Below are 19,335 nucleotides of genomic sequence, written 5' to 3' on the forward strand. Positions count from 1 at the left end.
TCAGCGCATCCTGTGTAGACGCTGGTGGAGGACTGAAGCTGCTGCTCTGCTAACACACCATGTTATATATTAGTTCATCAAATGTTTATGGTACAAAATGCATGCGCAGCATGTGTCACTTGTTTGTCTATTTCAGAGGCGACCCTCTGTTATTGTTTATGGTAGCAGTTATGTGTATTTCCATAGATGCCATTTGCTATACGGGGTCTCCTGTTATGACACGATATATATATATATATCTATTATAAATATTCATTGCTAATGTCTCCCGGATATTTCATTTATGTTAAATATTAAACATGCAACGTTTAATACTCCAGATGTTGGTTGATTTTCGGAGCTCCTTTTGAACCATGTTCACCTGACTCGTAATTCAGGAAGTGAGTTCCACACATTCCGAGTCAGAACGATGGCACCCGGCCGGGTACTCCTGCCACAACACGAATAAATCACGCTATAGCGCTCCCTGCAAGTAAAAGAAAAAGGGCATAACGGAGACAGAGAGGCAGAGAGAAAGACATCCTCTGATGTTTGCTCTCCCAGCTACACACTCTCAGGCTCTTCATTTACTCCATTCCTGACACGGAGCTCAGATACTTCATTCCTGCAGCCGCTTCCTTTTGTTTACTCCAGCACCGCATCATGTGGACGAACAGCGTTGATCTGACGTGAGAGAGAGAGAGAGAGATGGAGGTGAAAGAATGGAGGGTTATAGGAGGAAGAGGAAAGTAAAGGAGGAGAAAAGGATGGGGGGGTGTTTACCAGCCAGCCACTATAAAGGTCGTCATGACTCTCATAGCTGCTGCCTTTGTTCGCATCAGCGGGCGAGCCCCTCACTGCTCATACTGACTCGCTCTCTGACACTCACACAGACAGCCACATTTGCTTGCATGCGTTCAGGCATCCATACACGCAGGTACTTGCAAGCAGAAACGGAAAAGAGTGATACACACACACACACACACACACACACACACACACACACACAGACACACAGTCGCACGCACACACACGGGGCTAAACGAGTAGCTTGGAGCAGTGAGATCCTGTGTATTCCCTCTGCTCATTAGGGCATACAGCAACATCAATTCAGGGAAAGCCCATCACTGTGTGTGTGTGTGTGTGTGTGTGTGTGTGTGTGTGTGTGTGTGTGTGTGTGTGTGTGTGTGTGTGTGTGTGTGTGTGTGTGTGTGTGTGTGTGTGTGTGTCGAGATGGCTTATCTCTGCTCCCACCTCCTACCCTATTCCTTCTTCCATCTCCGTCATCATCACGCTTTGCATTCATTTTAAATGTGTCTCCATCATTACACCTATTACTCCCATTGTTATGGTATCTCTATAGATATGAGAGCATCTCTTCCTGGAGCAGTACCTCAGGGTTCTGGTTGTATCATTTCATTTTTTGTTACATTGTTGACGTCCAAGTTTGTGTTGTTTCGATGTTGTTAATGTGGTTGTTTTTCATTTTTGCGGAGTTTTTTATTATGCAGGATTTACAAGAGAAAAAATGAACATCAGCATCTTAAACCCCCGGCCGGCAGGACACCTCATACGGCTGCTTTTGAGTTGCTTCACAGGGACAGAGAGCACAAGTTCAAGTAACGGATCCAAATCACTGCCTTTTGAAGCTGCTGATGTACGTTTGTGGGATGCACCGTAGCCTTAAAAGAGGAGACAACATTGTATTTGTTATTCGGGTTTCTCAGTATCTTTAAACTCGTTTGTCAAGGTGCTTATTTGATGTAAAGGCAGATTGGGCTCTGAGGAAAGCACGCTGAGATGCAACAATAGCACAGTCACAGGGGATTACTTCAGTACATCTAGACACAAGAGGTAAACACAGCAGAATAAGTCAAAACATAACAGTGGAAAAACAACTAGGCATCTTAACTGCGGGCCGTGTTCAAATATAATGCAGCAGTCGCACACAATCAGGATTACATACATACGGTGCAGTTCTGTGGGGACACTGGACTACCCCAAAAATGACACTTAATAGTTTGAGACTGAGGTGAATGAATGTGTAATTGAATTTGTTCACTCACCTCACCTGCTATTGCTATTGAATGAAGGGTAACCCTGTTAGTGGTGTGTGTGTACGTACTGTACACGTGTGTGTGTGTGTTTCTGGCCCAGAGACTAGTGCATAAGTGGGTCCTCCAACCTATAGCATCAATCTAGGGCATAACCTGTGTGTGTGTGTGTGTGTGTGTGTGTGTGTGTGTGTGTGTGTGTGTGTGTGTGTGTGTGTGTGTGTGTGTGTGTGTGTGTGTGTCAATCAAAAGGTAAAGTACAGTGGAGAGGGCGGGACGATCCTATTTCCTCCATCGCTGTCGCTCAAGGGGTTAACTGTCTTCATGGATGGTAAATTGGAAGAAATGAGGACTCGTATACATCAACCTGACATGTACATATTCACTCTCTGAACAAGACCTGGTTCTCTGCCCCGCGCCTCCTCTCCTGTATAAACACATTCACACACCGCCCTGAAGATCTTCCACAGAGAAAATAAATAAAGTGATGGAGAAGTTGCTTGTGTAGCTTCCCTTCAAAAGGTTTGGTGATCCACAGCATACATGAATATTATAGGACGATTAGTCGACTAACCTTTTTGTGCTTTTTTTCATCCTGAATGATTTATTTCCAACAAACTTATGAACACGCCTCTATAAACACAAGACTTAAAGTGGTGCTTTTGTGCGACTCTTTGAAGAGAAACTCAGTTTTACAGATCTGTCGAATTAAATCAACTAGTCGACAACAGTGTGAGTCAATTGAGGATTTCTTTGGTCAAAGTTAGCCCCTAATGAATACACATTGTAATGTGTTTAAATAAATAGCACTTTAGCCCTAATGACTAGGCGATAAGTGACTGTGAGTGTTTCAGTGCAGCTTTATGGTCCAGATGACGATAACAAACATTTTAAGCTGTCCAAAATGAGCCTTGGGTAGCCAACTGTTGAATCTAAGTGGAAGTATTTGCTTCTCCCCTGTCCATGTGTCTCTATTTACATGTATGAGCTAATTTCCAACTCTGTGTGTGTGTGTGTGTGCAGTGTTTCCCCTGTTTCTGTCATGTGTCTGCGCTCCCAGTCTCCCAGCGGCGTGGTGTGTGTGTAGATGGAAACTAGGCTAAAGTGCAACACAGAGGAGGGAGGGTGATACTGGAGAGCTTTACTAGAGTGAGGAAGAGAGTCTGAAAAACGCTCACTGTATAACTGTTATGAATTCTACATTGAGAAAATAGTGTGTGTGTGTGTGTGTGTTTGTGTGTGTGTCAGCAGGTCTCCATTGAGTCTTTTATCCCTTTAAAGTGTAATCTCTCTTAGTGCATTAGAGGCAGAAAAAGGACAAAGGCTAACCAAAACATGGATAGATGTGCAGATAAAACCCCGCTCTGATGACCTGAGGATTATTCAGTGTATCGACTGTATAGCTGTAGCTGTCTGTCTGCAGGCACATGAAGAAGTAAACACAGAGGGTCTTTGGCTCCATGCCCAGGCTAATGTACGCCACGCCCTCTTCTGCTCTCACCATAGGGCGTTCCCTCAGAAGTGTATCTGTCTGTGAGTGTTTAAAAAAAAAAAAAAAAAAGGGAACTAGCGGACACCGTGTGTCTGTTTCCATCTGCACGTACTGTCGCTTACTCATGTGTAAAAGTGTGTGTGTGTGTGTGTGTGTGTGTGTGTGTGTGTGTTTAGAGGACAGCTAGAGAGAGAGGCAAAAAACTTGCTAAAGCGTAATTAGCTTCTAGCTAATGCTGATGATTAGACACTGTGGCTCTCAGCAATACTATTGTTGTTGAGTCTTAATGACTTCATCATCTGCCCTATTCTATTCATGACCTACCTCATACAATTATTTATATATATATATATATTACATATATATATTCCATAAGCCATCCACTGTACAGGTCATTATAGTAGATTGTGCACCAGATTTTCTTGGCTTTTAAAAGAGGGTGGTGGTGTGGGTTGCACAGATCACAGACAAAAAAAATGACAATTTAAACTTTAGACTCTTAACCTGTTTGATATTTCATGTTCCCTTCAAGGATAACAAAAAAAACACACTTGATAGTTCTTTAAAGGAAGATCTACCAATGCCTTGTTTCACTTGTCGTCAGAGAAGTCTGTGTTCTTTGGATTTGATTGATCGCACAAAGCAATTTCTCGAATACGGTCCTGTTTCCGCCTTTGATCTTGAAGTCTTTTAAAGTCAGCAACCACTCCTAATGATGTCTTCATTCCCCCCCCACTTCACAAAAGACAGTGAAGCCTCGCAGGAGTCTCCTGAGTCTCCGCTGTCTTTTTTTTAGTAGACACCAAGAAGTCAGCGCGTCCCATCTCGTTTGTGTAGTTGTGTGACATTTTGCTAACTTCTAAGTGACACAATGTTAGACCTGTGCATTTGCCAACATTTTATATCTTCAATGCAAAACAATAGAAAACCATTTTTCATCTTATTTGTATTTCAAACTCTGCCGTCTGCTCACGTGAATATCTTACTAACACAAGATGACCTGTTTTCTTTAATCAGCTGCTTTATCATGTCTGTAACAACCTATCACGACTATCGGTGTGATAGATGTACGTGTCAAACATCAGACAACCTTTCAGTGAAGATCAATGAGAGATCATCTCGTAATCTAATGCATTCATGACTAAATATAACAGAAAAAACACTAAATTGAAGTCATGGTATTTTTTAATTGAATCAAATATCAGTTTTAGTTTCTGTAGGGACTTAAATTCCCGGTCTGAGTCAGTATGAGGTCTTTGTTATAAGATTAGAGGGAGATTTCATCCTAAATATATAATATAAAACATATCTTGTTCCAGTTATGTCCGACAACTCAGACCAGGCTTTTTATTATGATCATGTTTCTCAACATTTAGAAACAATAAAGTTATTAAATTATTGTCAGATAGATAGACAAGCAGGTTTGGTTTCTGGTTGGATTAAGTGTTGTCATTTAAAACCATCTCTTTGAATGCGGGTATCTCGATGTTTTTCAGCCGTGGAGGAGCAGTTCATTGTAAAGCTCCAGTTACAGTGAATCAGATGGAGGGTTGGCACTTTGGCTCTGAAGAGCTGAAGCGGAATCTGTGTGAAGGGAAAGATGTCCGTGGCTCCTATTTCAAGGAGCAGGCTGCCAGGCCAGTGCATATGTTGTTATGGCTAGGAAGAGGATTTGTTCCCTGTGTGTGTGTGTGTGTGTGTGTGTGTGTGTGTGTGTGGGTGTGTGTGTGTGGGTGCGAGACCGACAGTGAAGGGGGGTTCCGGACCGGGCGTGTCACCCAGGGGACGGAGGGACGGACGAACGTCCTCCTGATAATAACACGTTAACTTGCCCAGCACTAATATATATATATATAGTTTTGTAACTCCCGTTACGTCCATAAAAAGGGATCCTTCTTATTACCCATGTTCTTTACAATTAGGCGAACACCAGCCTGCAGCTGTCAGCAGCACCTGTGCAAACCTCACACACACCCTCATGTGTGTCATAGATGAAGGCCTAGACTTCACACACCCACACACACACACACACACACACACACACACACACACACACACACACCTCTCAGACAACACAATACTATAACATGCCCTCTTGCATATTTCTCAGGTTTCATAGAAACGCTATTTATAGGATGTGTGTTTTCCAACCGAGGTCTGTTATCTGTAACATCTCTAGAGCCCGGATGATTCACACAAGCATGTCAAAGAAAAAATTCCTGTGTGTTCCTTCATACACGTCTGCCAATCAAAAGCTGTGCCCTTCATGCATGTTAGCCCCGTGTCCTATGCAGATTCCTTTTGTGGTTTTGTGAGGGAGGGACAGGAAGAGATCCGATATGCACATGGCATAGGAGACGCTTTCTGATTTATAGGAGCTTATTGAGGAGGAAATAGGAGTCATAGTCCAGTGGCTGTAATAAATGAGTAGACCTTCCTGCACTGCTCACCATCAAAGAGTCAGGCTAGCCCAAACACACACACACACACACACACACACACGCACACACACAACACAACACTCCCTGTTTCTGTCTTTCTTTCTCACTTACTTCTCTCACAGTGTGATTCGGCAGCAACAAAACTCAAAGCCGCTCAAAGTGTGGGAGGGAGGGAGGGTGGGTGGGTGTGAGAGTTTAAAGTCCTGCAGGGGTGAAGGGAGGAAGAGGAGCGAGAGGCCGCGGTACAGACCGAGGAGTGTAGGAGTGAGAGGGGGGTGTGCTGGGCAGCGCTGCATGGCCTCTGTTTTTCGGGAGAATTCCTGTAACGCATAAAGATTGACCGTGGCCCGTTTAGTCTGAATTAGTTTGGAGTAGGAGTTTGTTGTGTGGCTACATGGGAAACATCAACTGTGTTGCATCTGAACTTGTGAAGAATGTGACCTGTGATTATTTAGTTTACTCTGGGTAGAAGCTTTCTCCTCATTACAGACGTCGAGTCAACAATATTTGCACCTTCTTGCACGTTGTCCGTCCTGAACGTCAAAACGGAATTTCAGAATGATGACGAAAAACAAGACACCCCCACGTTTCATTGGATCACATCTAGCTGTCAAACTAACATGAACCCCTGTTATTGTCTCACTCCCTGCCCAGTGTTTAGTGTGAAACTGGACACTGCCTGTGCCCCACAATGGTGGAGACTTTGCCTCACGAACACACACACACACACACACTGCCATCCTGCGTCTTTCTTGTTGCTATGCGGGCCCTTTGTTTAGTTGAATTCTCTTGTGGTACCTAGAAAAAGGAGTTCGCACATCTGTCCAGGGAAGTACAAGTTTCAGCACCCGCCCCTCTCACACACCACGCGCACACCACACACACTAATCCCACACACACACACATGCATACACAGCTTTTTGGCAGTTTGGCAAACAGCCATATCTCCCACTAATCTCATCAGAACCCCTGAAGAGGGAGCTGTTGTTTTACTTGTGTCTCCATTCCCTCGCAGGGATGAATCCCAACTCATCTATGAATCTAATTTGACCTCCTGTAGTTTGTCATTTCTGTGTTCAAGATTTTCTCAATAAAGGATATACCTAGTAGCTCTTGCAGTGTGATCTAGTTTCAAATCTAAATCTAATTCAAGGCCATTCAATAAAATAACAAGTTCAATTGTTTTTTTAATAAAGAAATCTTCTTGAACCCTGTTTACATCTGGCATTAACATTTTAAGATACAAAATGAGAGACGAGAATAGAAGTCTGCTCATCCACATAGTGCCCTGAAACGCACTTATATATCCATATCTACTCTATAATGTGAATGCAGTGAAAATACATACAGGAAGTAGAGTCTATTTTCTACTTGAGTGGATTGTCTTAAAGGCAGATACCATCAGGTAAAGTCAATGGAAAGAAATGTATATGCAACTATTTTGTTTTTCGATGAATCCTTTTATTGTGTTTTTCAAACAAAAATCGCAAACACTATTGTCTTAGCATTTGCAATTAGTAACCTATTAATGCCAATAAGAGCATTTAAATATGGAGCTACGTCATGTTTAAGAAGGGAAGAGAACAGCATTATAATTACTCTGGTACCTTTATGAAATACACACTGTATGTGCCGCCATAGTGAAAGTGTTGTCCGTCAAATGGCATTCCCTGTTAATGGCAGGTGTCATTCAGGTGATGCTACCTGAACAGGATACATATCAAGCGTCACTGGCCTTTTTTTTTTTTTCAGGTCATTTAAACAGCATCTATGTTTGTTTGGTATTTAATTAACTACTAGGCCTGTTTTTAGCCCCCTGCTCGGAAATTGCATACTCCTACTCCTTTGAGTACACTACCCAAACTACAAGGTCTATTTTAATAATTTTGATGCTAGAATACTGGTAACACTTGTGAGATGTGTTGATATACATATAGATTTTGTATATGTTACTGGTTAATATAGAAAAATAAGAGATTACACAGCTGAAATTGAAAACATTCAGCTCCGCCTGGAAAAAATGCACTTTCAGTGATAAAAAGTTATTGAAATAATGCAGTATGATCCCTAAAAACTTTCCCAAGTCATAGCATAACTGATCAGTAGTTATTACAAAATGGTTAGAGTGGAATAAAGTGAATAATAAGAGGTTTTTATTACAAAGGGGTCAGGCGAGGTCATCATTTTCGAACCAGCTGTTGCAGCTCTTACATTGTACTTTTATACACTATATAACTATATATTTCACTTTCTTTATCACTCATATGATTCAATACATCCAAATACAGATAATAGGAATCATATTCATATTCATAACATCATCAGAGCCAGTTTTGGCTGTCATCTGTAGGATTTTCTCATTTCATGTGTGTGTGTGTGGCTGGATCTCAGCCTATCCTCGGTCGATTTCCAAAAACAACCCCTCTTTAGACGCGTCATCGTCTTAGGAAGACTCATGCCAAATTTGGTGGTGATCGTCAAAAGATTTCATAGAATAAAGTTGCCAGAAGTGAGGCGTGTACCCCGGCGGAAATTTCCGGTCGCAGGCAGTCTGACCACTCGCCCAAGCCCCCTTGACCGCTCTTATTCTGGAAACAAGTCGGAAGTCAACAGTATGCAGTTGGCAGCAATGACTACAGCTTTGGAACGGAAATTCCGCGACGTTATTATCCATATTTTGAGAAAACTTGGGCGCATAACCACGATTTTTGTCGGCGAAGTTCAGCATGAAGGTACGTTTGATCAGACACAACGGGGTTAGTGCTTCTACGGATCGTAAAACAGAAGTTAGTTACGTGTTCCGCCACGTGTGCTAATGCTAATAAATGCTTTGTATGACTGGGTAGCTGTTAGCATGAGGGTACAAACATTGATTTACTGTACTCATAGCGCCGATTTCTGGCCCGGATTTGGTGCTTTTATGCCACGATATTGTTTTACTTATATGAGTAGCCTATAGTTGTCTTTGGAGTTTATAATAAGTGACTTATATGATGTTGTTGTCCACACGTTGCTATTTCATCCAAAAAAAAAAGTGGCCGTGTCCACACTACCGGCTAATAATCATGCTATTTTCCGCATTTGATTTTGGGGTACCCTCAACACGAGCGCCCCCTAATTGGGGGGCGCTCGTAGCCAGAAGGTTAAAGATAAACTAATTTCCCGGTTATGAATAGCCAGCAGCAGGAAGAAACGACGTGGATCTATGACGTGCGATGTGCATTAGTAAGCCGGCTCCTCGCTTTCTCTCTAGTTGTCTGTTGATGAATATGATAATGTTCCACTTAGGAGGCCTCGTGGGGTCAGATATCGGAGGATGTTTTATTGCAAGTTAGTGAAGTAAGAATATTTAACATCACACACACACACACGGCAACATACCAAACTCATTTATCAGAATTCACTTACCCGTCCATTAACCGTCCCAATACGTCTTCTGTGTCACATGTATCATGCCCTTTATCATGTGTCTCCCTAACACACACGTGTGTGTGTGTGTGTGTGTTAATTAGAGCCATAATAAGCACTTGGACCAAAACTAAGTTTGACAAGACTACTAATGGCAAATGTGATTTGGGGAAATTCCCTTTCCCAGCCGCTCATACATTACACCTTAATTATTCCTCATGCTAATGTGTTTTTCTGAGATTTCTTATTTCAAGATAGACAAAGCACCCAGTGATCATTGTCTGACACTGTTGCCACAGAGATAATATCTACGGTCACATGACGGCCTCCCAAGGTGACCAGGAAGTGGTTTTACGGTGACGTGGGGGGGGTGTTTGTGTACACAGCTTTGTTTCTTGATTTATATGGAGGCTGTAATGACATCATATTCAACAGTGGAAAGGGTAATAAATTAGACATTAGCTAATGGGGGCTGAGGCTCTTTGTTAGCGAACGCTCTCCTCTCACACGGAAACCCTGTGAAGTTAATATTAATACACTTTTAATAGCTTTCACATTAATGCAAGGGCGTAGAACTCGGTAGGGACGTGTCTCCGTCAATACCCAGCAACTACTGAATTGTCCCGAGCAATACTTTTGATCCAAAACACTTTTATCAACATTGTACACAACATTGTGCTCTGTGCTCTGGTTCAGTTTTATGAAAACAAAGCCCGTTGCTGTTTGAAAAGGAAACGTTGGAAAGTCCCTGTTGCTCAGTTAGCTTCTTTAACTTGTAGTTGCTAACACGTGCCTTCAGCCCTCAGCAGGCACCAGCAGCCAACAATAAGGCCTCACTGAGTGCATCTGGAGAAACACACGGCCAACAGCAACCTCTCAGGTTTGTGGAGCAGCACAGAAACAAAGAGACACAAAGATCAGTGCTTCAAAGGTGCTCTGGGCAGTGAAAACACTGTTGATCAACTTTTACTTGGTTGCTTCACCGCAGATAAACCGATTTTGTAATGAATGTCTCATTATCAGCACACAGACTTCCTCCACTGGTTTATCTTGGCAGTTATCAGCTCTTGGAATGGCATGCAGCCCTGTCAGCTACTCATTACACCTCAAACTATTCACATTTGCTCTAAACATGGTGACTTGGGGGAGAAAAAAAAGTCATAAAATGTAAGAGAAGTGTCAACTTGTGCCAAGGTACAAACCTCCATTTAAACAGTAAAGGCTGCTCTGCTCTCTTGTGCTTTACTCTCTACAGCATTATAGAAAAGACTCACTTAAACCTCCTCGAGTCACTCCGTTACATTGTGTAATAACGTCTGCCAGCTTTGAGTCGTCCAAGTCGTCTTAAACACATCTGTGTTAGTTTGGCACATGTGGATTTTGGTGACTTCCTTTTTCTCCAGATTTGCTTAAGCTCGGTCAACTTGGACGGGGGAGCATCTGTGCCTTTAAAGCCGTTCTAAAAATAAACGCTGGGAGTCGCGGCTGGGCTTGGACGGAGCCACTCAACACGTTTAACACTGATGTTGCTGTTAAGCCTCTCCACTGGTGCCTTTGGTTGTACAGTATTGCTTCGGGGTCGTGTCCTGTTAGGGTGTGAATTGTCGCCCCGGTGAAAGTCATCACATGTCTCCTAGTTCCCTGTCATGCTTTACATGTGGGATGTCACAGCAGAAATGACACTACAGCATGACTGAGGAGCCTCTGTTTATGTCTGCCTTACAAGACCGATGCAGTGAGTGTAGTAATCACAGCCAAAGCCCCCGTGTGACAGATCATGTGGTCCTTGTCTTTGTGGTTGCTTTCCTGTTATTTGTTTTTGATTTAATTATATTTAAGCTCAATACCAGGGAATCCAAGTGCTCCTGTATTCCTTGCTCCCTCTCTGTTTTGCTGCCGTTCATGAACCTGAAGATTGTAGTTGAATCACTTCCGTAACCAGCGAACGAGTCTTTGTATGATTTCAACCAAGCAGAGCGAGAACACATCTGTTTGCATCTTCTCCTTGAGTCATTTGTCAAACAAATTTTTTGACACCGCATCCAGTCACAGCGAACCTTAAGAGGTGGAGTCTTGACTAACACACTTCCTCCGAGTGTTGATGTTCTCGACTTTAAGGATCGAATTGACATTTCGGCCGTGACTTCTTTTTAGTTGCCTCTTAATTAATAGAGCCGTGATCAGATAAGAGAGGGCGTGACCGGTGCTGCAGATGTTTTTTAAGTACAGACACAAGTGCTGACGGAGTCGAATAAATATTGCATCACCTCACAGATTTTTTAATAACTTGTACAATCCTTTATCTCCTCACTTTCAAGTGGGCATTTATTTGTTGTTTGACAGGTATGAGGAGAGTAAAAGATGTGTTGCATTTCACTTTACTTGTTGCTGGATTTATACCAATTAAGATGCGGTGTAACCATTTGATCTCGGCGGCTGTGAGAACTCGTTGATGGCTGATGCCAGGATTCTTTTTTTAAGGCAGCAGGAGATTTCATCATTGCAATAGAATTGACTTTCATCATTGGGCTTCCACACACCATCAAAGTCTGGCATGCTCAGGAACAAAACACACACACACACACACGCACGCACGCTGCTTGTTATGTTAATAGTGAGCACTTACCATAGGTTTACTGTCGGTAATACAGCTATTGATCACAGGGATCGCCTCTGTCTGAGGAATACATGCGAGCGGATTAAGACATCTGCCTTCAATATGTCTCTTCTAATTGGTGCGTTCGCCACGCACCAACTAGAAGAGACAGAGACGTGTGTTGTGTGCGGTTAGCCTGTTATATGGATTATAGTGTAGTGTGTGCACTGTACAGCACTGAGCTTGTGTTGATAATAGTCTTTAGGGATTGAATACAAGACGCTCATCAGTCTCGTTCAGCTTTACATTTATCTATTCTGATTTTGTACAGCAGCGTTTCAGCTGTCGGCTGTTGATTTTTCTAACGGTTGCATCAGTCGCCCACAAAGGACATAAAAATATACAACTTAAATTTAATTAGAAGCTTATATTGCAGAATGCAAAGCTGAGTTAGTTTGAGACCAGAGGGCCTGATTTTATTTTTTTGTCTGAAGTTAAAAGATGAAGACACACACTCACTGTGTTCTTGAGCTGCACACTCGGCTCATGTCCAACTGCAGACATTTGCTATGTGTGTGTACAGTGTGTGTATGTGTGTGTGTGTGTACAGTGGAGTCTTCTTCTGTGATGATGAAATAATGTATTGGGAGCAGTAGGTGCTCAGTAAAATCCTCTGTTTCTGTTTTCACAGGCGGTCAGAGGAGGAAGTGGACATGGACAAGGTGACGGCTGCCATGGTGCTGACAAGTCTCTCCTCCAGCCCGCTGGTCAGGAGTCCACCTGTCAAAGTCAACGGTGAGTAGTACTGCTAATAAACAACTCCGTTAGTGGGGGATGTTCTTTTGACACAGTGAGCAATATGCTTTAGATTGTTCTTTGGCTTTGATGAATCATTCCTTCCCTCCCAGAACAACTCTGTAATTTGTACGTTCTGCTTAGACACCGACTTTTCATTCCCTCACAGCTGTTATCTGGTGAATGCATGTGCACGCTTAGGTTGATAAATTACTGCCACCTGCTGTGCTTCAGGATTCGCTCATCAATGAATCCTGCAAATCCACGGAAAAGCACAATGAGTCTGGATCTCCGCCACCGTGTTTGGTGGCGGAGATCCAGACTCGTTGTGCTTTTCATTGTGCCAAAGTGCCCCGTTACCGCCGTCGCACGCAACCACTCGGGTAGTCTGTGCAAACGACCGTTCAGTCAACCGAGCAGACACGCAGCCAACCCTCCAACCACCATGCACGTGTTATCACAGTTTTCACACACACACACACACACACACATGTGAAACATATATCATGCTCACATGCACAAAGTGGATTTTAAATACCAACTGTACAGTTTTATCTGAATGTAGTCAAACAGATGCACACAAGTCGGCGATCATACAATGTGTATTTACATCAGTACACACAGTAGGTTGTCGTGCATACAGCAGCATGGCTGACATTTCAATTTCAATTCAACTCTCATTGAACTGTCTTGAGTTGTCTTATTAATAAAAAAAAGAAATGTTATCTTGAAATGATTAGCACTTCTTAATGTTTCTGCACCACAAAACCAAACGCGTATCAGAGCGTCTTTGTTGTTGTTGGTGAGCCGCTTCCTCTTTCATGTGAAACTTAAAGTGAAGCAAGAAGCAGCTTCACTAAACCAAACAAACCAGGTCTGCTCTTAACTCTCTCTGACACGCGCACACACATACTTCCTCAGATATGTACACGCTCTAAAGTTTCCCCCAGCCTCGACCTTCACAAAGTGAAATGTCTTTTGTAGCTGATATTCAACAGAAACGTTTCTTTGATCTAAGAAAGCAAGACCTTGGACGTGTCTCAGCGGAACCACAGAACAAAATAGTAACCTTTTTTGTTTTCATTGTGTCACAGACAACAGTGGTGGTGGGAGGCTCTTTTGTGTGAAGTGCAAATAAAGCGGTTTGAACTTAATTGAATGTCTTGATCTCCCATCATTGACGGAGGAACTCCGGCACAGTTTCCTGTGGTTGTATCATCTACAAATATGACTGAAGGAGTTAGATTTATTTTTCACTGTGATCTTACTCACTTCCACTTCCTGTCCCCTCTGGTCTCCTTCTTTCCATCCCTGTGCCTCTCACCTTCCTGTCCATCTTCTTAGACGGCCTGTGGGGTTCGTGGAAGGACAACGGCTCAGCTGGGCCCTTCACCCCGTCCAGCAACAGCTCTTCAGGGGGCTACTGGAGCTGGTCTGCCGCCAGCGACCAGTCGAACCCTTCGACACCTTCTCCACCGCTGTCCGCCGACAGCTTCAAACCCTTCCTTGTGCCCAGCATGGGCGGTGTGGGATCCGGCCCCCCAGGGCCTGAGGACCCCAGCCTGGATGAGCAGGACGGCAGCAGCCTGCTCTTCGACGAGCCCATCCCTCGCAAGCGCAAGGTGAATACTGTCGACGGCGTCTGAGTTAACAGACGGAAAGGAAAGGCCAGTTCTGCTTCTGTACGCTGAGAACACATCTTGGTAAATTAGTAATTGAAGGCTTTTCAAATTAGGCGTTTGAAAATGACGTTACACACCTGAAAAACCAGACAGTTAGCAAACGGCTACATTTCTTCTTCTCCGTGTTCTGACCGTATGTGCCCTTTAAGAGTCGCAACAGCACTGTGAGAATTTTCTTTTTATTTCATTGTGTGGTCGCATATTAAAGGCGCTTGAGGGAGAACGGCAGCAGCTCTCCTGATAACAGCCGGCTCTCTCAATAAGGAGCTGTCAGCAGCACGCGAGCTGCTCTTCAACGCGCCGTGGTGTTATTAACCTCCGAGGTTACGGGTGTAGCCGAGACTCCGACTGACTGATTGGCAGAGATGAAAATGGGACAGGAAAGGACGCGCAGCCTTTTTGCTCCAGTGGTCGTTTTGTCTTTGCTGCACAGATGTTATGAGCACAACAAACACACGCACACACACACACACACACACGTATACACTGTTTCTTTCTCACTCATCATTTTGCCTCGTCTCATTTCTACACTCCACTGGCAGCTCATCACATCCACAGCACAGTGTCACTCATTATTTTTTCAGATCTATATTGCTTTGCTCTCCCTTTTTAACTCTCTCTCTCCTTATCAGCACTCCTACTTGCTGGTTTGTCGTTTGCTGTCGGTATCATCCATCTATTCCTCCTTTCACTCTCTCTCCCCCTTTCTTCCACACTTCCTCTCCAGCTCTCGCCGATGTTTTCGCCCCCCTCTCCCCTCGTTCTGTATATATATATATATATAAATATATGTGTGTGTGTGTGTGTGTGTGTGTCCTCCCTAGACATTTGCCCTTCATAATTACTTATCAGTCTTCACATGCAGCTGCTTCGCAACGGCAGTAATGATTTTAATACCCGCTACAGTAAACATAAAGATCCTGCCGGCCTCGTGTCTCCTCTAAGAATCGATAAAGACTCTTAGGTGAGCTCCACATCGGTCTGAATTGCTTGGGGACTCGTGACAAAGAAGGGCAACGAGAGGGAGAGAGACATTCAGAAGTGTGAAGGAGAGAGAGGAAGAAGAAGAATTAAAGGGGGACTAACGGTACATACAGAAAAGGGGAAGAGAGAATGGGGTGTGGATGGAGACAAAAACAGATTTTCTAATAAGCTTGGATAACAATGAAGTTGACTTCCATAAACACACACGCATGGTATATGTATGATGCCACGGTTTCACATAGATTTATCTACACGCTCCTCTTGTGCTCTCGCGTCTCTCTTGGCAAGACAATGCTGTTTGGAGCTCACCATTTAATTAACTGTGAAACGCGTCTTTAAAAGGGAATAACACACACACACACACACACACAAAACAGGCTTTTGTTAACCAAAAACAATGCACGGGGGGGGGCAGATGATTGTTGTGTGTGGATGCGTTTCTGAAAAAAAAAAGGATGAAAAAGAAAAGAAAGAAACATCTTGTCGAAATTAAATCAGCCCCCTCAACAATAGTTTGACAGACAGGCCTACTGTAGAGGGCCATTTATAATGGCTCAGAGCGGGGAAGCAGGGGGGGGGGCACGCAGGGCTTCTCACTTCATGAAAGACAAAGTGCAGTCTCTCTAGGAGGCCAGCGGTGTAATTACAGTAGACGGATAGAAGATACAGGAGCCTCACCAGCTCTCAACCGGAGAAACATTCACTGTGATTTGGCCTCAGTCAGCTCCTGTTCAGACAAAGATGTTACAGTAATGCTGATGTTCAAGATGAAAGTGCATTCAGTGGGGAGTTATTTCATTCATTTGTCGTCCGTTTACAGTAAATATTCACAGTCTTTACTGAAGTGAAGTTAGACAGCAGAGGCAATGTGACTTCACAAACATAATCCACATGTTTCAATAGCATAACCGCTTTAATAAAGCAATATGCTTTAAATTGTTCTGTGCCTTTGATGAATCATTCCCTCCCTCCAAGAATATTGATTCAAAATACTACAGGCTTCTGATTTAAAAAAAAAAAATAGAAATATAATGAATGGACTATTAAAAATGTGGCTATATTCCAAAGAAAATTGGAAAATTGACACCTAAAAGAAAATAAAAGCATAAATAAAATACAAGAATATATATATACGCCAACACAGAGGTGTAGCAATGATCTAATCTTTACACATGGCAGCAAATCCACATGTTTTTTTCCCAGCAACTCCTCAGGATGCGTCGCTGTCCAGTTTGTCTGTGATGCTGCAAGTCAACTCACTCCGCAGGTCGTCAGGACATCCCGGCAGTCAGTTAGCTCACATCAAGTGAAAGATGCACAATGCAGCTGATGTGTGTTGTAGTTCCCAGCATAGTGAGGAATACTTAAATCTACAATCGTTTTTATTTTATTAACTATACATATGAGTCAAAGGATAACGTTGACTGTAATAACCGTAGTGTTCATGCAGCTACTGGTGTCACTTCATCTAGTTTTTAATTTCTGTCAAATCCTGCAGATTAAGTAATAATATAAATAGTAAAGATAAAAAAACAACTCAATACATAAAGTTCTAAATTGCCCCCTTAGAGAGAGAGAAAAAGTGCCTCAGTTCCATTGAGCAATCAATATACAATCTCCTACCTGCTCGATAATGAGGGAGAAATGATGTAGTTTAGGATAGTTGACCAACTCTGGAGGGAAATACCAGATATACCTCACCTTCTGTATTATAGAGATGGATTTAATGAAATGAGCCAGTGAGTTTAATGCACATATCATCAGAAAACCACTCAGGGAGTTGAACTGCACACATGTGATTGCTTGTTGCTCTGTGGTGAAAGAGGAATGCTATTTTAAACGTGAACCAAACACGGTTGTTATACCGTATAAGGAATCCTGACTTGACAGCAAACGTTGCTTTTTTTTTTTTTTTTTTGCTTTAAAAAAACAAGCAACCGTATATTTCCGTCAACACGAAACCATTCATGAGCTGCTGTGTTTTCTGACTGTGGCTGCCGTACTTTGTGTGTTTTCCTGCAGAACTCCATGAAGGTGATGTTCAAGTGTCTGTGGAAGAACTGTGGCAAGGTGCTGAGTACCGCAGCCGGCATCCAGAGACACATCCGCACCATCCACCTGGGGTAAGACACCAGCGCACACTGCCTACCGAAGCCAAAGTCCACTCAAAGAAAGAAGCTTTTTCACTTCCCCTCTTCCAACCAGCTTCATTGTCAAAATATGAAGGTTGAAGGGGGAGGAGGAGGGGTCGTGTGTGTGTGTGACTGCACTGTGACCTTTTGCTGTGCACTGCAGATGTGGAGTAATCGGCATTCACGGGGACATTTGTCTTTATTTTCCTCTCTCTCTCTCCGTCGCCCCTCACCGCTTGTGTCCTCTTGTGTGTTTGTAGGCGTAGCTGTGACTCGGACTGCAGTGACGGCGAGGAGGACTTCTACTACACGGAGATCAAGCTCAACACGGACTCGGTGGCCGACGGGCTGAGCAGCCTGTCCCCCGTGTCCCCGTCCGTGGTCCCTCCCCCTGCCCCCTCTCCTCACCCGCTTCTCAGCCAGCTGTCGGACTCCCACAGGCCTCCGCAGCCGTCCGACGCCAAGGAGCCTCGCGGTGGCGGCGCCACCCCGCTCAGCCGCTCTGCGCCCAGCGCACTCTACCTCATCCACACGGACCACGCCTACCAGGTGAGCGAGTGTGCACATGTACACACACACACACACACAGGCGAGATTAAGGTCGGTGTGCAACACACACGATCGATGTGCTTTCTGGATCAATATGCACACTTATAAGGCTACACAAAATGCACATATTTTCTCTCACACACACTCTATCAGGGTCTTCATTATGGTGATTATGTGTCACAGTGTTGACAAAAAAACACGAATGATGTCGCGGCGACTTAATGGCACCTTGCTCCCGTTAGCAGCTGTGCTAACAGTTGTTGTATATTAACACACAGCAGCAGGTTTGAACAATGAATGTGGAATAATGACCCAATCCATCTATTCATGGGACGGCAACGTGCGCGTAGCCACATAACAGCAACATTTCTTATTAGTGCTTAATTTAACTAAAGAGTTTTTACAATGTGAGAGTTTATTAAGTTGACTGATGAATTGAAAAATTGTTTTAAAGTCAAATGAAGAATTTTTTAATAATTGTCCTATTTAAAAATAAAAAGCAGATACACAACCCGAGATGCCATTGCACAGAGCCAAACCAAGCAGCAGTTACAAACGATACAAAGATACAACGTCATTTACAACGTTAGGGTTTTGAGAATGAAAAATGAAAAATGATTTTGTAGAGGCCATCGAAGTACTCCTGGTCCTGGTAGAAAATACCACCATTCTCACCTTTGACCTCTGCCCTCAGGCCACGGCTCCGGTGTCCATCCCGTCCAGCAGCAGTAACTCGACCGGCTCAGCCTCCACCAGCTTCACTCCCACCAACAGCTCCAGCTTTAGCGTCTCCTGGCAGTCCCCACCCGTCACTTTCACTGGAGCCATGGTGGGGAAAACGTTTACGTACATGCAAGACCAAGCATTTTGTTCTCAGCCGCATACATGTATGTACACCTGGGTTCCTCTAATCATACATTTGTCTGCCTTCCTCAGGTGTCCCCCAGTAAAAGCCAGGGCTTTGGGGAGCAGCGCTCCCAGACCATCGCCGTCCTCTCGTCCCCTCCCAGAGCCACCACTGCCCTCAGGTGCTGGATCCTCACAGCACGCTTACCTCACATCTCCTCTGCAGCTTTAATTAAAGGCCGAACAAACTTAAAGGGCGTATTTGATATTACCAAGAGACAACTTGTATTTAAGCCAATGCATCTAATATGGTTTTCTTCTTCAATTAAACCTGACTGAGTAAAAAACACCATGTGGTAAAAGGTGAAAAATATTGA

The 19,335-nt window shown here is 43.6% G+C and overlaps 1 protein-coding gene across 2 annotated transcripts in view; it reads left to right on the forward strand.

Annotated features, from left to right (window-relative positions):
- The window catches only part of znf704 (zinc finger protein 704), a 51,324-nt gene that overhangs the window by 20,976 nt on the left and 11,013 nt on the right, over nt 1-19,335 (forward strand). For both annotated transcript variants that reach the window (XM_076105470.1, XM_076105471.1), the window contains 6 exons: nt 12,662-12,765; nt 14,110-14,387; nt 17,454-17,554; nt 17,824-18,112; nt 18,807-18,941; nt 19,049-19,140. In XM_076105470.1, the coding sequence (XP_075961585.1) occupies nt 12,662-12,765; nt 14,110-14,387; nt 17,454-17,554; nt 17,824-18,112; nt 18,807-18,941; nt 19,049-19,140 (999 nt within the window). The remainder of the gene's footprint in view (nt 1-12,661; nt 12,766-14,109; nt 14,388-17,453; nt 17,555-17,823; nt 18,113-18,806; nt 18,942-19,048; nt 19,141-19,335) is intronic.

The sequence above is a fragment of the Anarhichas minor genome, unplaced genomic scaffold (genome assembly GCF_050575085.1).
Source record: "Anarhichas minor isolate MPS153535 unplaced genomic scaffold, ASM5057508v1 ptg000033l, whole genome shotgun sequence".
In the NCBI taxonomy this organism is placed as follows: Eukaryota; Metazoa; Chordata; class Actinopteri; order Perciformes; family Anarhichadidae; genus Anarhichas; species Anarhichas minor.